This window comes from Kogia breviceps, chromosome 5, assembly GCF_026419965.1.
Source record: "Kogia breviceps isolate mKogBre1 chromosome 5, mKogBre1 haplotype 1, whole genome shotgun sequence".
Lineage (NCBI taxonomy): Eukaryota > Metazoa > Chordata > Mammalia > Artiodactyla > Physeteridae > Kogia > Kogia breviceps.
In genome coordinates, this window is record NC_081314.1 from 29,894,470 (window position 1) to 29,911,316 (window position 16,847).

At 35.6% G+C, this 16,847-nt stretch overlaps 1 protein-coding gene across 8 annotated transcripts in view; it reads right to left on the bottom strand.

Annotated features, from left to right (window-relative positions):
• The window catches only part of ANKRD28 (ankyrin repeat domain 28), a 177,374-nt gene that overhangs the window by 25,800 nt on the left and 134,727 nt on the right, over positions 1 to 16,847 (bottom strand). For all 8 annotated transcript variants that reach the window (XM_059065502.2, XM_067033817.1, XM_067033816.1 and 5 more), the window contains 7 exons: positions 15,502 to 15,714; positions 11,421 to 11,499; positions 10,375 to 10,489; positions 9,342 to 9,424; positions 7,843 to 7,906; positions 7,566 to 7,634; positions 5,304 to 5,444 (listed from right to left, as the gene is read on the bottom strand). In XM_059065502.2, coding sequence (XP_058921485.1) covers positions 5,304 to 5,444; positions 7,566 to 7,634; positions 7,843 to 7,906; positions 9,342 to 9,424; positions 10,375 to 10,489; positions 11,421 to 11,499; positions 15,502 to 15,714 — 764 coding nt within the window. The remainder of the gene's footprint in view (positions 1 to 5,303; positions 5,445 to 7,565; positions 7,635 to 7,842; positions 7,907 to 9,341; positions 9,425 to 10,374; positions 10,490 to 11,420; positions 11,500 to 15,501; positions 15,715 to 16,847) is intronic.

A 16,847-nucleotide genomic window follows, 5' to 3' on the forward strand; every position in this document is an offset into this window, starting at 1 on the left:
ACACAGTCTTCCTAGGTACCAGCTCACAGGTCAATCCTCACTGAGATGAAGGAAAGACCTGCTGGCCTGGAAGGACAGTGTCACTGCTTTAAAGGCAGAAACATTTCACCCAAGGGCATATATCTTTTTACCTTTAATAAAGTTCTCTAGATGTGAATGATAAAACAGAAATAGTTCTCCCTACTGAGACCTGAATACAAGGCAGATTCTATCAGTGGAACAAACTATTTTAAGATAACTTGCTGATACATGAGTACTGGGGAAAAAAAAAACTGACTTATTTAAGGAAAGCAAAACAAGTAGGTAAGTTCATGCTTACTTTCTGAAGTAGGAGAGCAAGTCTCAAAGCACTACTTATATTTACTAGTTGCAAGTATACAACATTAAATGGTTTGAAATAATTCAACCATAATACATGCAGTAGTTCTTATCAAATTATTATTTCTTTGTCTACCTTCATATTACTAGATGGTCTCCTATAAAAAAACAAAGACTAAGAGTTGATTTATAATTATAAAATTACTTCTATTGCCACGCCTTTCAAATTTTGCTAAGCAATATGAATTTTCATGACTACTTTGTAAGCATTACCTTTAACAAATGAAAAAAATTACTGACATTCAGGAAAATTAAATGACTTGCTCCCAATTTTTTGGCTAGAATATGGCAAAGCAAGGAATAGGCCTCGGGTCTTTTCTTCAAGCGTTCTTTCTATGCTACAAATGCTTCAGCACAGGGTTTAATGAGTTAGTGACACTTTAACCTGGGTGTTTATAAAATTCTGAACCACAAAATTGCTTGATCTTGAAAATCTGAACCTCACTTTTGATTTGCAAATGAGGTGGAGGCGAGAGAGTCAATCCTAAACTATTTTTCTCATTGTAAGTTAACACACGCTCATTTTATAAAACTCAGAAAATTAAGAAATGAAAATTTTCTATAATTTCTCTTATTTCCCTAAAATAAACCATGTATGCAAAATCTGGAGGAATATTTATGGCTAAATAGCTAAGTAATAAACCAAACTTACTGTTAAATATTTTGTTTTCTTCATTTGTTAGACAAATATCCTCATCCCAATTAAGCATGTAATTCAAGTCAGAGTGATTTTCAAACTATTTAAATTTCTCCTACTCTTCCCCTACCACCCATTTACTCCTACCACTTCTTCTGGTACAGGTTCAGACTGAGTCAAATCCATGTGCCCCACGGCTGGTCAGAGCCCTGGGAGAGGACCACTCGGCCCAGGGCAGAGGATGTGGCATTGTCACCAGAGGCCCTCCTAACTCTACTCTCCCCCATCACGGTATACAATAGTCTCTGACTGACAAAAAAAAAGATATTAAGCATAGCTTAAAAAAATACAACTAATCCTTACAGGAAGATTACAATGTGTCAGGTATTATTCTAAGCAATTCAGATATTCTGTACCTCATATGGCCATGAGTTAAGGTCAGACTATTATTCCCACTTGACAGATGAAATGTGCAGAGAGGTTATGTAACCTGCCCAAGGTCTCACAGCAAGTGGCAGAGCCAGAATCAAACCCAGTTCTGTCTTACATGCATACATAAAACAGGTTTAACAAGGGTGCTGAATGCAAAGTTGTATACAAAAGTCAAATATATTTCTCTATTTCACAACAAAGGAAATTTAAAGATAGATTTATTTTGGCAATAAAAGTATCAAATACTTAGGAATAAACCTAAGGATTATAAAAGTTCCAAACAAAAGACTGTATGACTCCATTTATATAAAGTTCAAAACAGACAAAAATAAACAATGCTATTAGAAGTCAAAATATGATCCCACTTTTGTGAACATCTATCTCCATAAAAGTGTATCTTGGGCTTCCCTGGTGGCGCAGTGGTTGAGAGTCCGCCTGCCGATGCAGGGGACACGGGTTCATGCCCGGGCCTAGGAAGATCCCACATGCCGCGGAGCAGCTGGGCCCGTGAGCCATGGCCGCTGAGCCTTCGCGTCCGGAGCCTGTGCTCCGCAACGGGAGAGGCCACAACAGTGAGAGGCCCACGTACCGCAAAAAAAAAAAAAAAAAAAAAAAAAGGGGTATCTTGGTGAAATATATCTATGCATTCATAAACACATGTATATATAACCATATGAACACAGAAAAGCCTATGGACAGACATTTACCAGGTTCATAACTCTGATTACACTGTGAGGGATGTGAAATGATCTACATAAACATATAGAAATACTTCTGTTAATGGTAGTTATCACAGAAGAAAAGGCATGAGGAGGATTTCTTCCTTATATGTAATCACAATAAATAACCCAGCCTTCCCCTTCTCTTATACACACCACACAGGCGTGGGGTAGGTCCTCACCATCATGCTCATAGCCAGAACTATTTTTCTTCAAATGGCAAAGACAATTTTATTTGTTAATATTTAATACTTTTAGTATGTTTCTCCCGTAAAAATAAGTATATATTTGTTTGCTGAGTCATGACTATCTACCGTGAATGTAGGCATCAGGATGATGGGGGTGACTAGCAGGATGAGTAGAATGAGTAGGAACGACTGCATGTATTTTTCCAACATTTACTGAAAGTAAAGACAGGCACACAAGACAGAGTAGAACTGTAATTACTTATGTCACTTCTGAACAGCAGAAAACCAGTGGCAGAGAGTCAAAAATCCCAAAGTATATACAACTTTCCCTGGGGATGCTGACAGGACATTATTAAACAATCATTAAAGAAACAAACCAACAATCACACATTACTGAACAGTAGTATTTGAAGTCATGGGGAATTTGTTTCTTCTTTTAGAAAATATTTCACTCTGGCTTTGGCAGCAGAAAGAATTATTCCAGATTCTCTTATTATCCAATCTATTCCTGGGAATTAAATCCTTGGAGTTCAGAAAAATAAACCAAATCTTTAATTCTACTATTTAAGCCTCCAAAACAATCACTTACTGAAAGGATGCCTCTGGTATCCTAAAATGGTTACTGTAGTGAATAGTTTCCAGAAGGTTCCCAGGGAACAAATCACAGAGTCAATAAATGATGGCATCAGATAAGACCTCTGGGACTTTGATACTTCAAAGATAAGAAAGAGGCTCCAAAAATGCCCTCAGTTTTCCCCACAATTCTAAGAAGTACACTTCATTCTAATTTTACAGATAAAGAAGATTTTGCCTAACAATTATTTGCTCAGGTTCAAAGAGGTATAATATGAAGTCCCCATGATTTCAGCTGGGTCTTTTGGATAAAGCTCATGTTCTTTCTGGTACAACAGGTTGCTTGTGGACATACTGAGAATTAAGCGTTTAAGTAATAAATATCTCCAGACCAGTGGTCCCCAACCTTTTTGGCACCAGGGACCGGTTTTGCGAAAGACAATTTTTCCACAGATCGGGGGGGCGAGGGGGTGGTGGGGACGGTCCAGGCGGTAATGTGAGCGATGGGGAGAGGCAGATGAGCTTCACTCGCTCGCCACTCTGCGGTCTGGCTCCTAACAGGACGCGGACCAGCACCAGTTCACAGCCCAGGGTTTAGGGACCCCTGCTCTAGACTATTGCTCAAAACAGTTTATATTAGGTAAGAAAACTAACAATTTAATTCACATTAGTACTAAGTATACTTCTAAAGAAAAAGCAGACTGGCTTAAAATAAAACCACAAATCTCAAACAGTATAGGTTGAACATTGTTATTCTTTTGCTCCTGTGTAAGAATTCAGGTTTAATGTAATTGTATAAGGGCAGGAGGACCATGGGGTAATCTTTGTCTGTGTGCACGTGAATTCAGTGGAATTTACTTAGGTCATGCTGGGCAGTACCCAATACACAGTTTATGGGAACAGTGGTAAAGGACTTCTGATGGTGATAGTCATTTTGGGTATAATCTATTTTACAAAAATCTATAAATCAAATTCCGAAACTACAAAATTTATAAATCAGAGGATAATCTACTTACCCAAGTTTACCAAAATATTTTCTGATTTACAAAGTCTCTATCAGAGATTTTCTTTAAAGCTCTACTATCCAAAAACATACTTCAAATTATTTAGCTTCTCCCAAAACCTATCTATATTTAACTATTCTGGTATATATGAAATTGTATAAAGTGATATATTCCTTCAAACAGAAAATACGGTCATCCTTCGGTATCTAAGGGGGACTGATTCCAAGAGTACTCGAGGATACCAAAGACTGCAGACTTGGACCCTCAAGTCCCTTATAAAAAATGAACACAGCCCTACAATGAATACAGTCGACTCTCTGAATCTGTAGATGCAAAACCAGTAGATACAAAGGGCTGATAGTATACACTTTACTAATGCTTTCAAGATTAGGATTTTAGCCACAAATCCAACATAACAAAGTGTTACTTATAGAAATGGATTTGAAATTAGTTACAGAATTTATAATAAACTAATACTTGTGAGTAATACCATCAAATTATGCTTTTTATTTTGAAGGTAAAAAAGTAAACATTAAAAACCAAAGAAATAGTTCTGTGTTAAATGCAACTTCCTTGAAGTATATTTTATAAAATCTTTCCCCAGAAACCATTATTTGTTTTTCCTACCCTTCACTGACCCAGACTCATGGGGAATACCACAGACATTGAAGATTTCTCCTCTGTCTCTAATGAGTTCATTTTCTTCCAAGAAGGCAATATACATTAAGGTACTATAAATGGGTCTGATCAACTTTGGGTGAACATTAATTATGAAAGAATTTATAAATCTCTCATTCTTTTGTTTTTATTAAGTCATTCTTGGACAACATTTACTCACTACTCCATTCTCTATATAATTTACTTATTTAAGCACTATTTAGTACCAACTATGTGCCAGATTCTGTCAGTTCAATTATCCCCTATTTGAATACCAATTTACAGGGATCCCTTGGAAATATGAACTTTCTACCTCTGAAGAATACTGGCATTCCAATCTCTGCTCAATCTTCTGATGGCATTGTCTGTGTACCTCTTGCCTTTCCTTTTCCCTATGATATACTCAAGACTGCTGCCTCTAAGAAGCCAGGTGGAAAAAACATGGAGGTGATAGATATTAAGATGTGTTTTTGGAAGGGAGGATGAAAAGGGACCTTGATCTTTCTTCTACCTGATTAGTTCATAATGCAGGCTGCTGAGTAGAAGTAGATGGCAATAACTATGGCTAGGAACAATTATGAAAACAACTTATTTTCCCTACTAGAGCATCAGGGAAAGATAATCAATAATAAAAAGTACAAAAAAAGGAAATATAAATTTGCTATAAAAACTGCCAGGTAGAAACAATCCTTCATTCTCACCACATGATACTTACTTGCCATCTGTGTCTGATGTAGCTGCATAGTGCAAGGGTGTGCATCCTCTTTCATCAAGGTCATTCACACTTGCTCCTGAGCCCACAAGAGCAAACAGGCACTGGTAGTTGCAGTTGGCAGCAGCATAGTGCAGTGGAGATCTTTTTGCCCAAGTTAATTAAAAAAAAAAAAAAAAAAAAAAAAAAAAAGTCAGGGACACAAACCAGTAAACAAGAGCACAGATGATCCACCCAGTTATAAATATTTATAGAAAGCCTGAGATTAATTTCTGCCATATACCTAAGTCTTTCGGAGGGCCAGACAGAAAGCTTGGAGGAGAAACTAAGATGGCAAAGAGCCTCTAAGAATACAAAATAAGATAGGGACACAATTAAATCATTTCATGGTCCCCAGACAGTAACAATTCCAGTCTTCTGAGTGAATTACAGATATCCTTCATATTCTGCTCCAAAACTTGAAAACTTTATTTTTTTTCCCTCCCTAATGCCATCAGCAATCTGAGAAAACTTTCATTTTAACAAAGCTTCCCCTATACTAATAGAGATGTTTCATAGATAGCAGCTTCTGTTCCTATCTCAGTAGAGGAATAAAGAGTAAGAAAAACACAGAAGCATTAAAAAGAATGCTGTTATATCAACTATATGGTAGAGCTGCACAGCAATATCAGATTCCTCAAGCAAAAAATGCATAGTTTTGAAGACTGTGCACCATTTTGAAGAGTTTAGAGTACTGTTAATTTCTAGAGATGGAATATTTGTAGCTTATTTCTCAGTTACTGAAATGAAAAAGAGTATTACTAAATTTAGGAGTTTCTGTCTTTAGATTACAAAATTATGATAATCCATGACCTTTCATTAAAAAAAAAACAAAACAGAAGAAGAAGAAAACAGAAAAGTGAAGGTAAATTTAGTCCAGAGTCTTCGTGGTACAATTTTTTCTAAAATATTTACCTGGTGAAATGACAGTGAAGCATTATTTTACTTTATTGGATAACAGTATAATATAGTAATAGTATTTTTGAAAATGCAATTAACCCTGAATTACTTTCAAGTGTCTAAACTCAGAATGTGCCCTAACTGTAGTACAGAATGCATCAAGTGCTACAAATTAACTAATATATGCTGGATTAAAGTACACTTATAAAAATAAATTAGCTATAAATTGCACTCCAAAGTCAAACAAAGTGATTTTTGATTTTGTGGGTCATTAGTTCCTTCAATTAGCAGGCTTATAAGAACAGTCTGTTCCTCAAATAATTATGGGGTCAGATAGTCATTTTTCCTTTTCTTTTCTTATATGCACTTCTGATTCCCTACCACACGTAATTCTACTGTGCACTGGCCCAATCCCATGCACTGACACAGATTCACACACACCCTCTCGTCATATACTCAGATAAAATTTTCAAACTCCTGATACACAATTTTGCTCATATTTCCACCTCTATTTTTTTAAATTGAGGTAACACTAGATTATAACATTATAAGTCTCATGTGTACATTATATTTAGATTTCTGTACACACTACTGCATGCTTACCTCTATTTTTCAAATTGCCTTCTGACCTTTCCTATGTGGTCCTAACAGACTCTGGGTCAATTCCTACTCTAAGTAACTTAGTAGATCATGGTGGCTTTAAGTATTCCAATTACAGATGCAAGTAACAATGAGGCCTGGAGATGAACAGTGAGACTGCAGATTGGCTGGGTGACTACAAAGGGACTCTGCATCCACAGGTGCTTTCCTGTGGGTCACGCTCAGGGTGTGTGCGGAGAGTCAGAGAAGAGGAGAAAGAAAAGTTACAGATAAATTTGTAACCTGTTTCCTCCCTCTTTCTAGTGCTCTGGAACCAAATATAGGCAGCAGAGTCTCTAACAGAAGAATGACTTGAAGGAATGGAGAACTGAGTTCCAGCTCTTGTGAGTTTTCTGAAGGAGCATAGGTACCATGCAGTTTTATATTTTCATGGCTATAATTACGGGAGGAGGAGGAATGACATCACAAGAGGTATAGAAGTGCTTATAAAGTAAAGCTATGGCTGGTAGCCTGGGGCTATGGCAGGGGCCCAGCTGGAAGAAGGCTGTGGGTGAGAATGAATATTCAGGAGTTATCTACTTATCGGGGCCTCTCAAGAATCATGATCACAATGCAAAAGACATAGAATTATCCAGTTAACTCTCAGAAGCCACATTAGAAGGTCAAGAAAGTCATTAAGTAAATACCATTAAGTAGGCTCTATAGAGGAACTGTACCACACCCTACCTTCCAAATTTATCCTTTTTGTTGAAGTCTGCACCAGTGTTCAGCAGAAGGTTTAGGCACTCCAAATTCCTACCCAGGAAAAATACATTGAGAAGATGTAATTGTAATGAAATTGTAATTATAATGAAATCAGTAGGTTTAAATAAGTATAAAAGCATGTTTTCAAATGAGGGCAGAGTGAATAAAACATTATGATTTATATTTTATGAAACGAAAAAAACCTGCCACGATCAACTACCTTTTTCTTAAAAAAAAGTAAAAATTTTGTTATACATACCCTCCAGCTGCAGCTGCATGTAGACAGGTCCTGCCAAAATCATCTGGGGTATCTATATCAAATCCTACAAGAATGAATACATCTTATATAATAGTATAGGTATGTTACTTTATATTAGAGTATTACATTAAAAAATGTAAAAAAAATCACACACCCCCAATCTTAAACAAAACTATGAATTACAAATAGGTAAAAATTAATTGAAAATAGATTAATAATGTACAGTATTTTTAAAAAAAATTACCACTAAAGGATTGGGATTTTTAGAACAAATGCTAGAGTACTTGTTTAAAAGTCATAGGATACAATGGAATATTATTCAGCAATAAAAAGAAATAAAGTACTGATACATGTTAATAACATTGGATGACCTTTCAGAACATTTCTAAGTGAAAAAAATCAGTCACAAAACCACTTCTTGGGTGATTTCATTTCTATGAACTGTCCAGAAAAGGTAAACTTATAGAGGTGGAAAGTAGATTAATGACTGCTTAGGGCTGGGTGGAGGGAGGAAATGGGGAACTGACTGAAAATGAGGGTTTTTTTTTTTGGGGGGGGGCAATGAAAATGTTCTAAAACCCATTGTAGTCATGGTTACATACCTCTGTGAATATACTTAAAACAAACACTGAACTGTAAATTTTAAACAGGTGAATTGTATGATACATGAATTATTTCTTAATAAAACTTTTTTTTAAACCCATAGGTGCTTTGATACATGCAGATTAATACTAACACTGAGAAGAGGTTTTTAGAATTCTCCTTCATAGATAAATGGGTATGTGATTACTTGTCGACACACATACACTTAAAACATTCAAAACACAATTACCTCACTTAAAAGATATCATTAAGAAAAACTAAGAAGTGTCTGTCTCACAACATGTTAATTTTCACTGAAACTTTCCCATAATTCTTTTAGCAATCAAGTATTAATATACAAAATCTGTTCAACTTTCCTAACATGCTAAGAAATAGAATATCATTAAAAATTAAATCTTATATATTTAGTAATTCTATGCATTTAATAAGGATCATAATTTTGTAGTAATATTTATAGAAAGCTATTGATCCTGTTTTGTTTCAAACTGACTATGTGGTATTTTAAGACAATAATTAGATATGGCATAAATAATTTCACAAACCTAGAAGTTATTGTAAACTGGCCATTGGCTCTTAAAAAGGAAGAATGCAAATGACAATATTTTACTTCTAGACACAAAGGGACTGCTCTAGAAATATTCCATACCCCATTCCCCAACTAAGAGGAGGAAATCACTGGGAAAATAAAACCTTTCCCAGAGCTGAAGAAAAAAATCAAATCTTAAAATTAAAGGGTCCAACATCTTCTAAGAGGGGTTAATAAATGATCCACACATGGACATATCTATATGTGATTCTGGAAAAGCAGGATAAAGAGACTGTATTAAAATGGGAGACGGCAGGGGGCGGTTTGGGGAGGTAAAAGGGGATAATCTGTCTGTGAAGGTTCCACTTACCAGAAGAAAGAAGTTTCCTACAGCAATCTGAGAAACCACTTAAGGCTGCCAAATGGAGGGGGAACATTCCATGTATGCCACGCCTAAAGTGAACAGGACAGCGTCCTCATCACAATGCAATCACTTAAATAAATTAAAAAGAAACTATTCAATACCTAACTTATCCAGCAACTTTCCTCTTAGAGCAGGACCTTTCAACCTCCGCACTACTGTCACTATGGATTTTCTGTGGGGCTGGGCGCTGGAGGGCTGGGTTATCCTGTGCCTGTAGGATGTCATCAGTGCCCCCGGGTTCTACCTACACTGGATGACAGTAACACTCTCCTCCCCAAATTATGACAACCAAAAATGTCCCTAGACATTTGCCTCAGGAGCAAAACCCATTCCCCCTGCTCCAATGTTGAGAATCATTACCACAAGGCAAAATGTTTAAGAATGTTCACTGCAGTAATTTTTGTAATAGTAAAAACTTGGAAGCAACTTGTGTTTGTAAATGAGAATGAATAAATTGTGAAATCTTTACACAAGAATTAAATTTTATAAAATGAATGAACTAGAGTTACGTATAGAGACGAGAAAAAAAAGACCAAATTTATATCTACATGGCTAAACCAACAACTTCATGTAGGAAAAAAAAAAGTTAAAAAGTAGTATACCATTTACAGAAAGTTTAATAGATGATTTAAAACATGTTAATAAACATATAAAAAGGTAATAAAAATTTAAAAACATACATAAGAATGATAAACATCAATTTAAAAGTAGGGTGTTTCTTTCTGCAGAGCATGCAAGAGAAATCTGTCTTTCAAACAAAATCTTACATGGAAACTTTAACATGTTACTCATAATCTAGAAAGAACTAGGGTAAAAAAATATTAAAACACCCTATGCTGGTTTACCAATGAAATCACATTAAACATTCTATTCTATTACATCGCCAATACAAAGAGGAAAAAGCTCAAGCAATTAGTACTACATTGAGGACAAAATCCTGTTGCTCTGACAAGGCATCAAAACCTTGGGAAGTACTTACTTTGCAGTATCAGCACCACTTGTAATTAGAGTGTTGATTAGCAGCTCATGGCCATACCTCGCTGCTATGTGCAAAGGGGTGTTGCCATTCTTATCCTCACAGTCGATTACTGCTCCTGCAATAAAGGACATACTATCAGACACTGGACAATATAACGAACAAGTCAAATCTATTACATAGAAAGTGATATAAAATGAAATTCAAGCACAAACTAATGGGTATAGCAATTTAACCACAGATTTCATCCACAGTACATTTACTGGGCCAGGCACTGGGGTTACAGATTTCACACTTAAAGCAACTTTGTGAACAAGCATAAGATTTTAACAGATTTAAAAATTACAAAAGGGTTCTGGGTGTCCAACAAGTTTGGAAACCACTGTATTTAAACAAAATTAAACACATTTCTTTAGAGTGAGACTTTCCACAGCTTTAATGTGCACACTCTGTGTCACCAAGAAGACAGCATGCAATACTTTATGAATTATTTGATCATAAGCTTATTCCTACCCTTTCCCTGCAAAATCAGAATAGCTATTATCTTGAGGACTACTAATAAACAGTTCCTTGGAACATGGCTTGTGAAAACACTGCTTTAATGTACCCCCAAAAGTTCTTTTTATTTAAAAGTTTAGCCTGCCTAGTACTAATTCAAATGCAAAAGAATACAAGTTCAGAAAATAAATAAAATGCTAAAAACAGTTCAAGATAGTCAGAAGGGAAAAGAGAAATGCAACTGAGTTTTCTTAATATATAATACAGTTTGCAGTAGAAAGGTAGTTTTCTATCTAGCATGTTTTTAAAAAGCCAACACTAACTGCTAGAGAAATTAGATTTATAATCTAAGGGAAACAATACAAAAATAAATGAAAAACATAATTACAAAAGGTATATGGCATTTAAAATTCTTCATTATCTGATTTTCATGAGCTCTGATATCAAATGTCAAAAAATGTGTATACTGCTATGACAATTCCTCAATACCATTCATTATGTGGATGCTTTTACTACACTTAAGAAAAAAAACAAACAGAAATACTTTTTACCACTCTGGATAATGGTTTGTGATCTGGAGAATCTACCGTGGAGAGCAGTCATGTGCAGTGGGGTTTTTCCATCTTTGCTCTGAAATAAACACACAAGAGATTTAAAATTCTTGTTATATCTGTAACATGTATTGTTAGTTTTATTTTGAATATCCTCTTACAACTTTACTCCGTAGAACTATTACTCAAGCGTTAAGTTTAACTGAAGCCTGTGGCAGTAAAACAGCTGTTTGAAATTATGAACTAATTTTTTAGTATGTATATCATAAAGCACAAATATACAGAAACCTTAATGCCCACAGTTTTAGAAAGGCCTGGAGTGGTGGGTGTGGTATAATCTTAGTATCAGTCCTGTTTCAGGTGGGGGAACTGATGCACAAAGGATATTAATAATTCGACCAAGGTCACATCACTGGAAGTGGTACTGCCAGGATGTGCTGCCCACGGTTCAAAAATTTCACACTGCTACAATTCTTTTGTTCTAAGAAATGCTGAATCCCTCCTTGATCAAGGAAAAGTGAATTTAGAATTAACTTCAGAAACTATAATTCACTTTAAAAACTTTATACATTATTTTGTTTATAATTATTTGTAACAAATAATGTTAGCTATTTTCTCAAATTACTTAAAATAATAAACCAGACTGGCCTTGCATGTGTGTTTGATGTAGAAATTCTGAAATTCTAGAGGAATTCCAAATATGAAGAAAAACAATGCCTGAGTTAGGTGATATCTTTTATCGTGAGTTAGGTAAAGTCTTTTCTTCCCTAAAATTATTTTGTTAATCAAAACATACATGTGGGGCTTCCCTGGTGGCGCAGTGGTTGAGAGTCCGCCTGCCGATGCAGGGGACGCGGGTTCATGCCCTGGTCCGGGAAGATCCCACATGCCGTGGAGCAGCTGGGCCCATGAGCCATGGCTGCTGAGCCTGCGCGTCCGGAGCCTATGCTCCGCAACAGGAGAGGCCACAACAGTGAGAGGCCCACGTACCACAAAAAAAAAAAACACAACCAAAACCATACATGTGACCATCACAAAGGAAAGAAGTATTGGGGGTATTTTGTTTATCTGACCAAAATTTAAAGTACACGGTGGGGTGGGAAAAGGTGTGACAGCTATCTGGGTTGACAACTGGATATACTGTGAGAAATTGTATATTTCTTGCTTTCAACATATATACAGTTGGGTTTCTGTCCTCTACAGTAACTGATTATGGAATAAACACTTCAAGAGTGGGAAAAAAAAAATCGGTAAGTGACACAATCAATGAGGCTGGGTTCATGGTAAGCAAGGTTATGAAAAACCAGAGCTATACTGCTTTTTAAAAACCATTCATTTTACTTCTATGTAGCATTCTGTAGGACAACCAATTAAAAAACTTATAAACTGAATAATTACAAACCTATATTCACATTCCAATTCTAGTCATCCACAACCTGATCAAGGACAGAAACATCAAAATAGAGAATGGGATGGGAGGAAAAGATGAAGGAGAAAGGTGCCTTGATAAGGAGACTTGAGGGTCAGCAAATATAATTTTTTTCTTGCAAGGCAAATGTCAAAGCCTTAACTCCGTAGTCAAATAATAATTTGATAAGCATCAATTTGACAAATACAGGAAACATAGGTGTCAAGAACAAAAATATATTCTTGAATGAATGCACATTCTTATGCATTGAAAACTCACTGCTATCAACAATTTTTACATAATGTCAGTTGGACGGTACCTCAGAAGTCAACAACTTGGGGAGTATGTTTCAACGGAACTTGGCGGTAAGATAACTGGGCAACTGCACATCAGCAGGATGTTATATGTCCTTAGACAAGATTAAAGCAACTTTTCTGAAATCTATTTTTAAACCAGCATCATGGTCTGTTGTTTTCAAATCTACTTAATCACCACATCTTAACTGTTTTGCTAAAACATTCCCTTGTCATGTGTAAAACCTACCACTGAATTTTCTAAATCATTAAGGAGGTAACTTCAAATAGGACCACTGGTCTAAGCATTATACCACAAGTAACCCTCTTGTAGAACTGATTCTCATCTCAACATTTCAAAAGAAAATACAGACTTAAAAATAATCATAGGTACTAGAGTCAGCTACGTAGGCAATGACATGAAGCAAGGGATTAATTATCTTCAAATTATAGTAAACAGTCATGTCTAAATGGCACTGTATAAAATAGAAAGCCTAATTTTTACCCAGCCCCATATAAACTAAAAAATGCATAATAGTTAATGATATAGGTAAGCCTCTTATTCCATGATACTTAATATTTAACAAAGATAATTTTAACTACAGCTACTTTATCATAAAGGGGTCTCACAGAGACTAAAACTACTTGATGAGATCTTTTCGTTTGAAGAATATGAAGATAATTTCAAATTCTTTATTTTGAAAAACTCTTCTTTAAAAAATATTACTAGGCTTTTGAGGAAACAAGTAACAAATTTCCCACCCCCACAAGAATTCTGATATTTTTTCTAGGCACTGATTATACAAACAGCAGGAATTCTTCAAATCAAAATAAGCAGTTTGAATTTATCAGTATATATTTAGAAGTTATTTAAATTATTAAAAATAAAACTTTAGTTTAGTAGGTGATTTGATTGAGAACTGAAAGCTTTAAATGTATATTCTTAAAAGACATTTTAACCAGAAAGGGGTTCTTTATGGTATCTCATGCCCTTTCCTTCCATGTGTTGATATGTATAAATTTTGTCCTTTAGCTGGCAGGGGGCAATTTCGAGCAATGACCTAATTATAGATGGGCTTGCTGCTGCTACAGCTGTCAGAGTGGGTCAGTGTCATCGTTAAAGGATTTTCTAAAGTTAGAGAGGTAAGAAAATGGACTCCTTTCTCTACCAGTCTGAAAGACACTGGCTCATCACACGTACAAAAGGAGCTGACATTTTATGCAATGAAAGCTCTGAAAACATTTGAAGCTTGAATGTTTTTACTAATCCTAAACGGTTCAATTTTGTTTGTGTTTTTGTTTTCTTTACACCACAAGACATGGTTTGGCAAGTGCTCAAAGAATGAATTAATAAATTAATACAGAAGCAATCAGTGAAAGCATCTTGGAAAATATAAAATGATGATTATACATTATGATGTAGTTATGTTCAAAACTGTGGTTGCATGTGCATTTTCAAAGAATTATGCAGTAAAGGTACATATATTTTGGCTCCAGAATTTTCATATATTTCTAAAATTCAAATGTTCACCCTTGAAAGTGAATGACCAAAAAACCAAAAAGCAACTATTCTTATATGTAAAACATTGTATCAGTCTTCTAATTTTTCTAACACTGTGAAAAATTTCAAAACAGAAAAGTTGAAAGAATATTACAGTGAACACCCATATACATACCACCTAGAGTCTACCACTAACATTTTACTATGTGAGCATTATCATACACCCATCTCTCTACCCACCTGTGCAATTAAGTGATGCTTTTTTTGGGGGGGCCCACACCATGTGGCATGCAAGACTAGGGATCAAACCTGTGCCCCCTGCAGTGGAAGCGGGCAGTCTTAACCACTGGACCGCCAGGAGAAGTCCCTAAGTGATGCTTTTTAAAGTCAGCTGCTGATATCACTATCTATTACCTCTAAACACTTTGGTATGCATATCATTAACTAGGGTTCAGTATTTGTCTGATTTGTAACCTTCTACAGGAACAATTACATGCAATGAGGCATATAAAAAATGTACCACCTGATGAGTTTTGACTATAACACAAAGCTGTCAAAAGACAGGGCATTATCACCACAGAGAAAGTTCCCCCATGCCCCCTTTTCATCAATCCCTCCTCCCAGAAGTAACAACTGTTCTCACTCTCTTTTTTTTTTCCCCCAACTATAGAGGCTGGAACCCCATATAACTGGAATTTTGTCTGTTCTAAAACCTTATATAAATGGAAATAGTGAATATATTCTTGTGTAAGGCTTTCACTCAGCACAGTATTTTTAAGATTCATCTGTGTGTTATCAGTAATTCACTCCTTTTTAGTAGCTACTGATACTACAGTGAACTCCTAAATACTACACAGGGATTCTGATATTACTTCATACCTTCATATTGACATCGGCCCCATTGCCTACTAGAAGCTCTAAACACAATGCTCCATGTGTTGATGCAGCAGCAAAGTGCAAAGGAGTAAACCCTTTTTCATTCTTTTGATTTACATTAGCACCACAGTCTATAAGTTCATTCACGACAACATCTTGTCCATTGTAGCAGGCTACATGAAGAGGTGTATTTCCATAGGCATTTGGTTCATTCATCTATTGGAATAAAAAAATTGTCAATCTTAAAGCAGTCTTCCTAATTATTGTTGTGAGCTATTTTAGCAACATTGTGGTTGAAATCTAATTATTAAAGTGAGAAACAAACAGGGATAAATACACAGATATGGCTTATAATTTTAAACTTCTTTAAAAATAATGAAGATAACAACATTTTGGTGTCAAAACGATTTTGTAGCTTCAGGGAATATAACTCATATATACAATGTCTACTTCATGACAAAACTGAATGATTCCAAGAGATATTTTAGGAAAATGAAAACAAATAATATATTTTTAAAAGCGTTCTAGGTAAGGGACAATCATAGAATCAATTCTAAGAATCATGAAAAATGAACACAAACTGAAAATTCTGACATATATTGAAAAACACGCATATTTTCTATTTACAGTGACAAAAGATTAAAGTTGGTGATTAGTAGAGAGAAAGATTTTTTTAAAAATGACTGACATTTTTTCTATTTAATTCATTTTTGCAACAAACTTGGGCTTTAGATATTTTCCAGCCTACATACTGACATTTTACCAAAATGAATATGCTCAAAAAAAAAACAGTCAACATTGAGAAATAATTCATGTAACCGAAGTTTCTTTATCTTTCTATTTCTCAAAAAATATATTGGATGAATACTTTCAAGTTTACAGAACTTTTCTGTGGTAAAGAATTGTACTTTCGCTCCTGTCTTCTGAGAGGTCATCTATGGCACACCTGACAGCTGTGTCCTTGTCCAGGGTGAGAGCTGGCTACCCTGGACCTGAGAGTAGAAGCAGGCACAGCGGGTCTTTAGGGCAGGGCCAACCACACCACATAAACTAACCATGTGATGGAGGGGAGGGGCTTTGGGTCCGTTGATATCAGTGGACTTGGAGACTGAAATCAACCATATGAGCAATTTTGATCAATCAATCATGCCTATGTAGTGGAGGCCCAATAAAACTCTGAAACCAAAGCTCAGGAGGGCTTCTCTGGTTAGCAATACTATGTGCATATGTCACGTTCTGATGCTGGGAGAGCAAGGCGTCCTAACTCTGTAAGGAGAGGCCAATGGAAGCTTTGTGTTTAAGAATACTCTTAGACTCTGCTTTGTGTGTCTCTTCCTTTGGTTGATGTT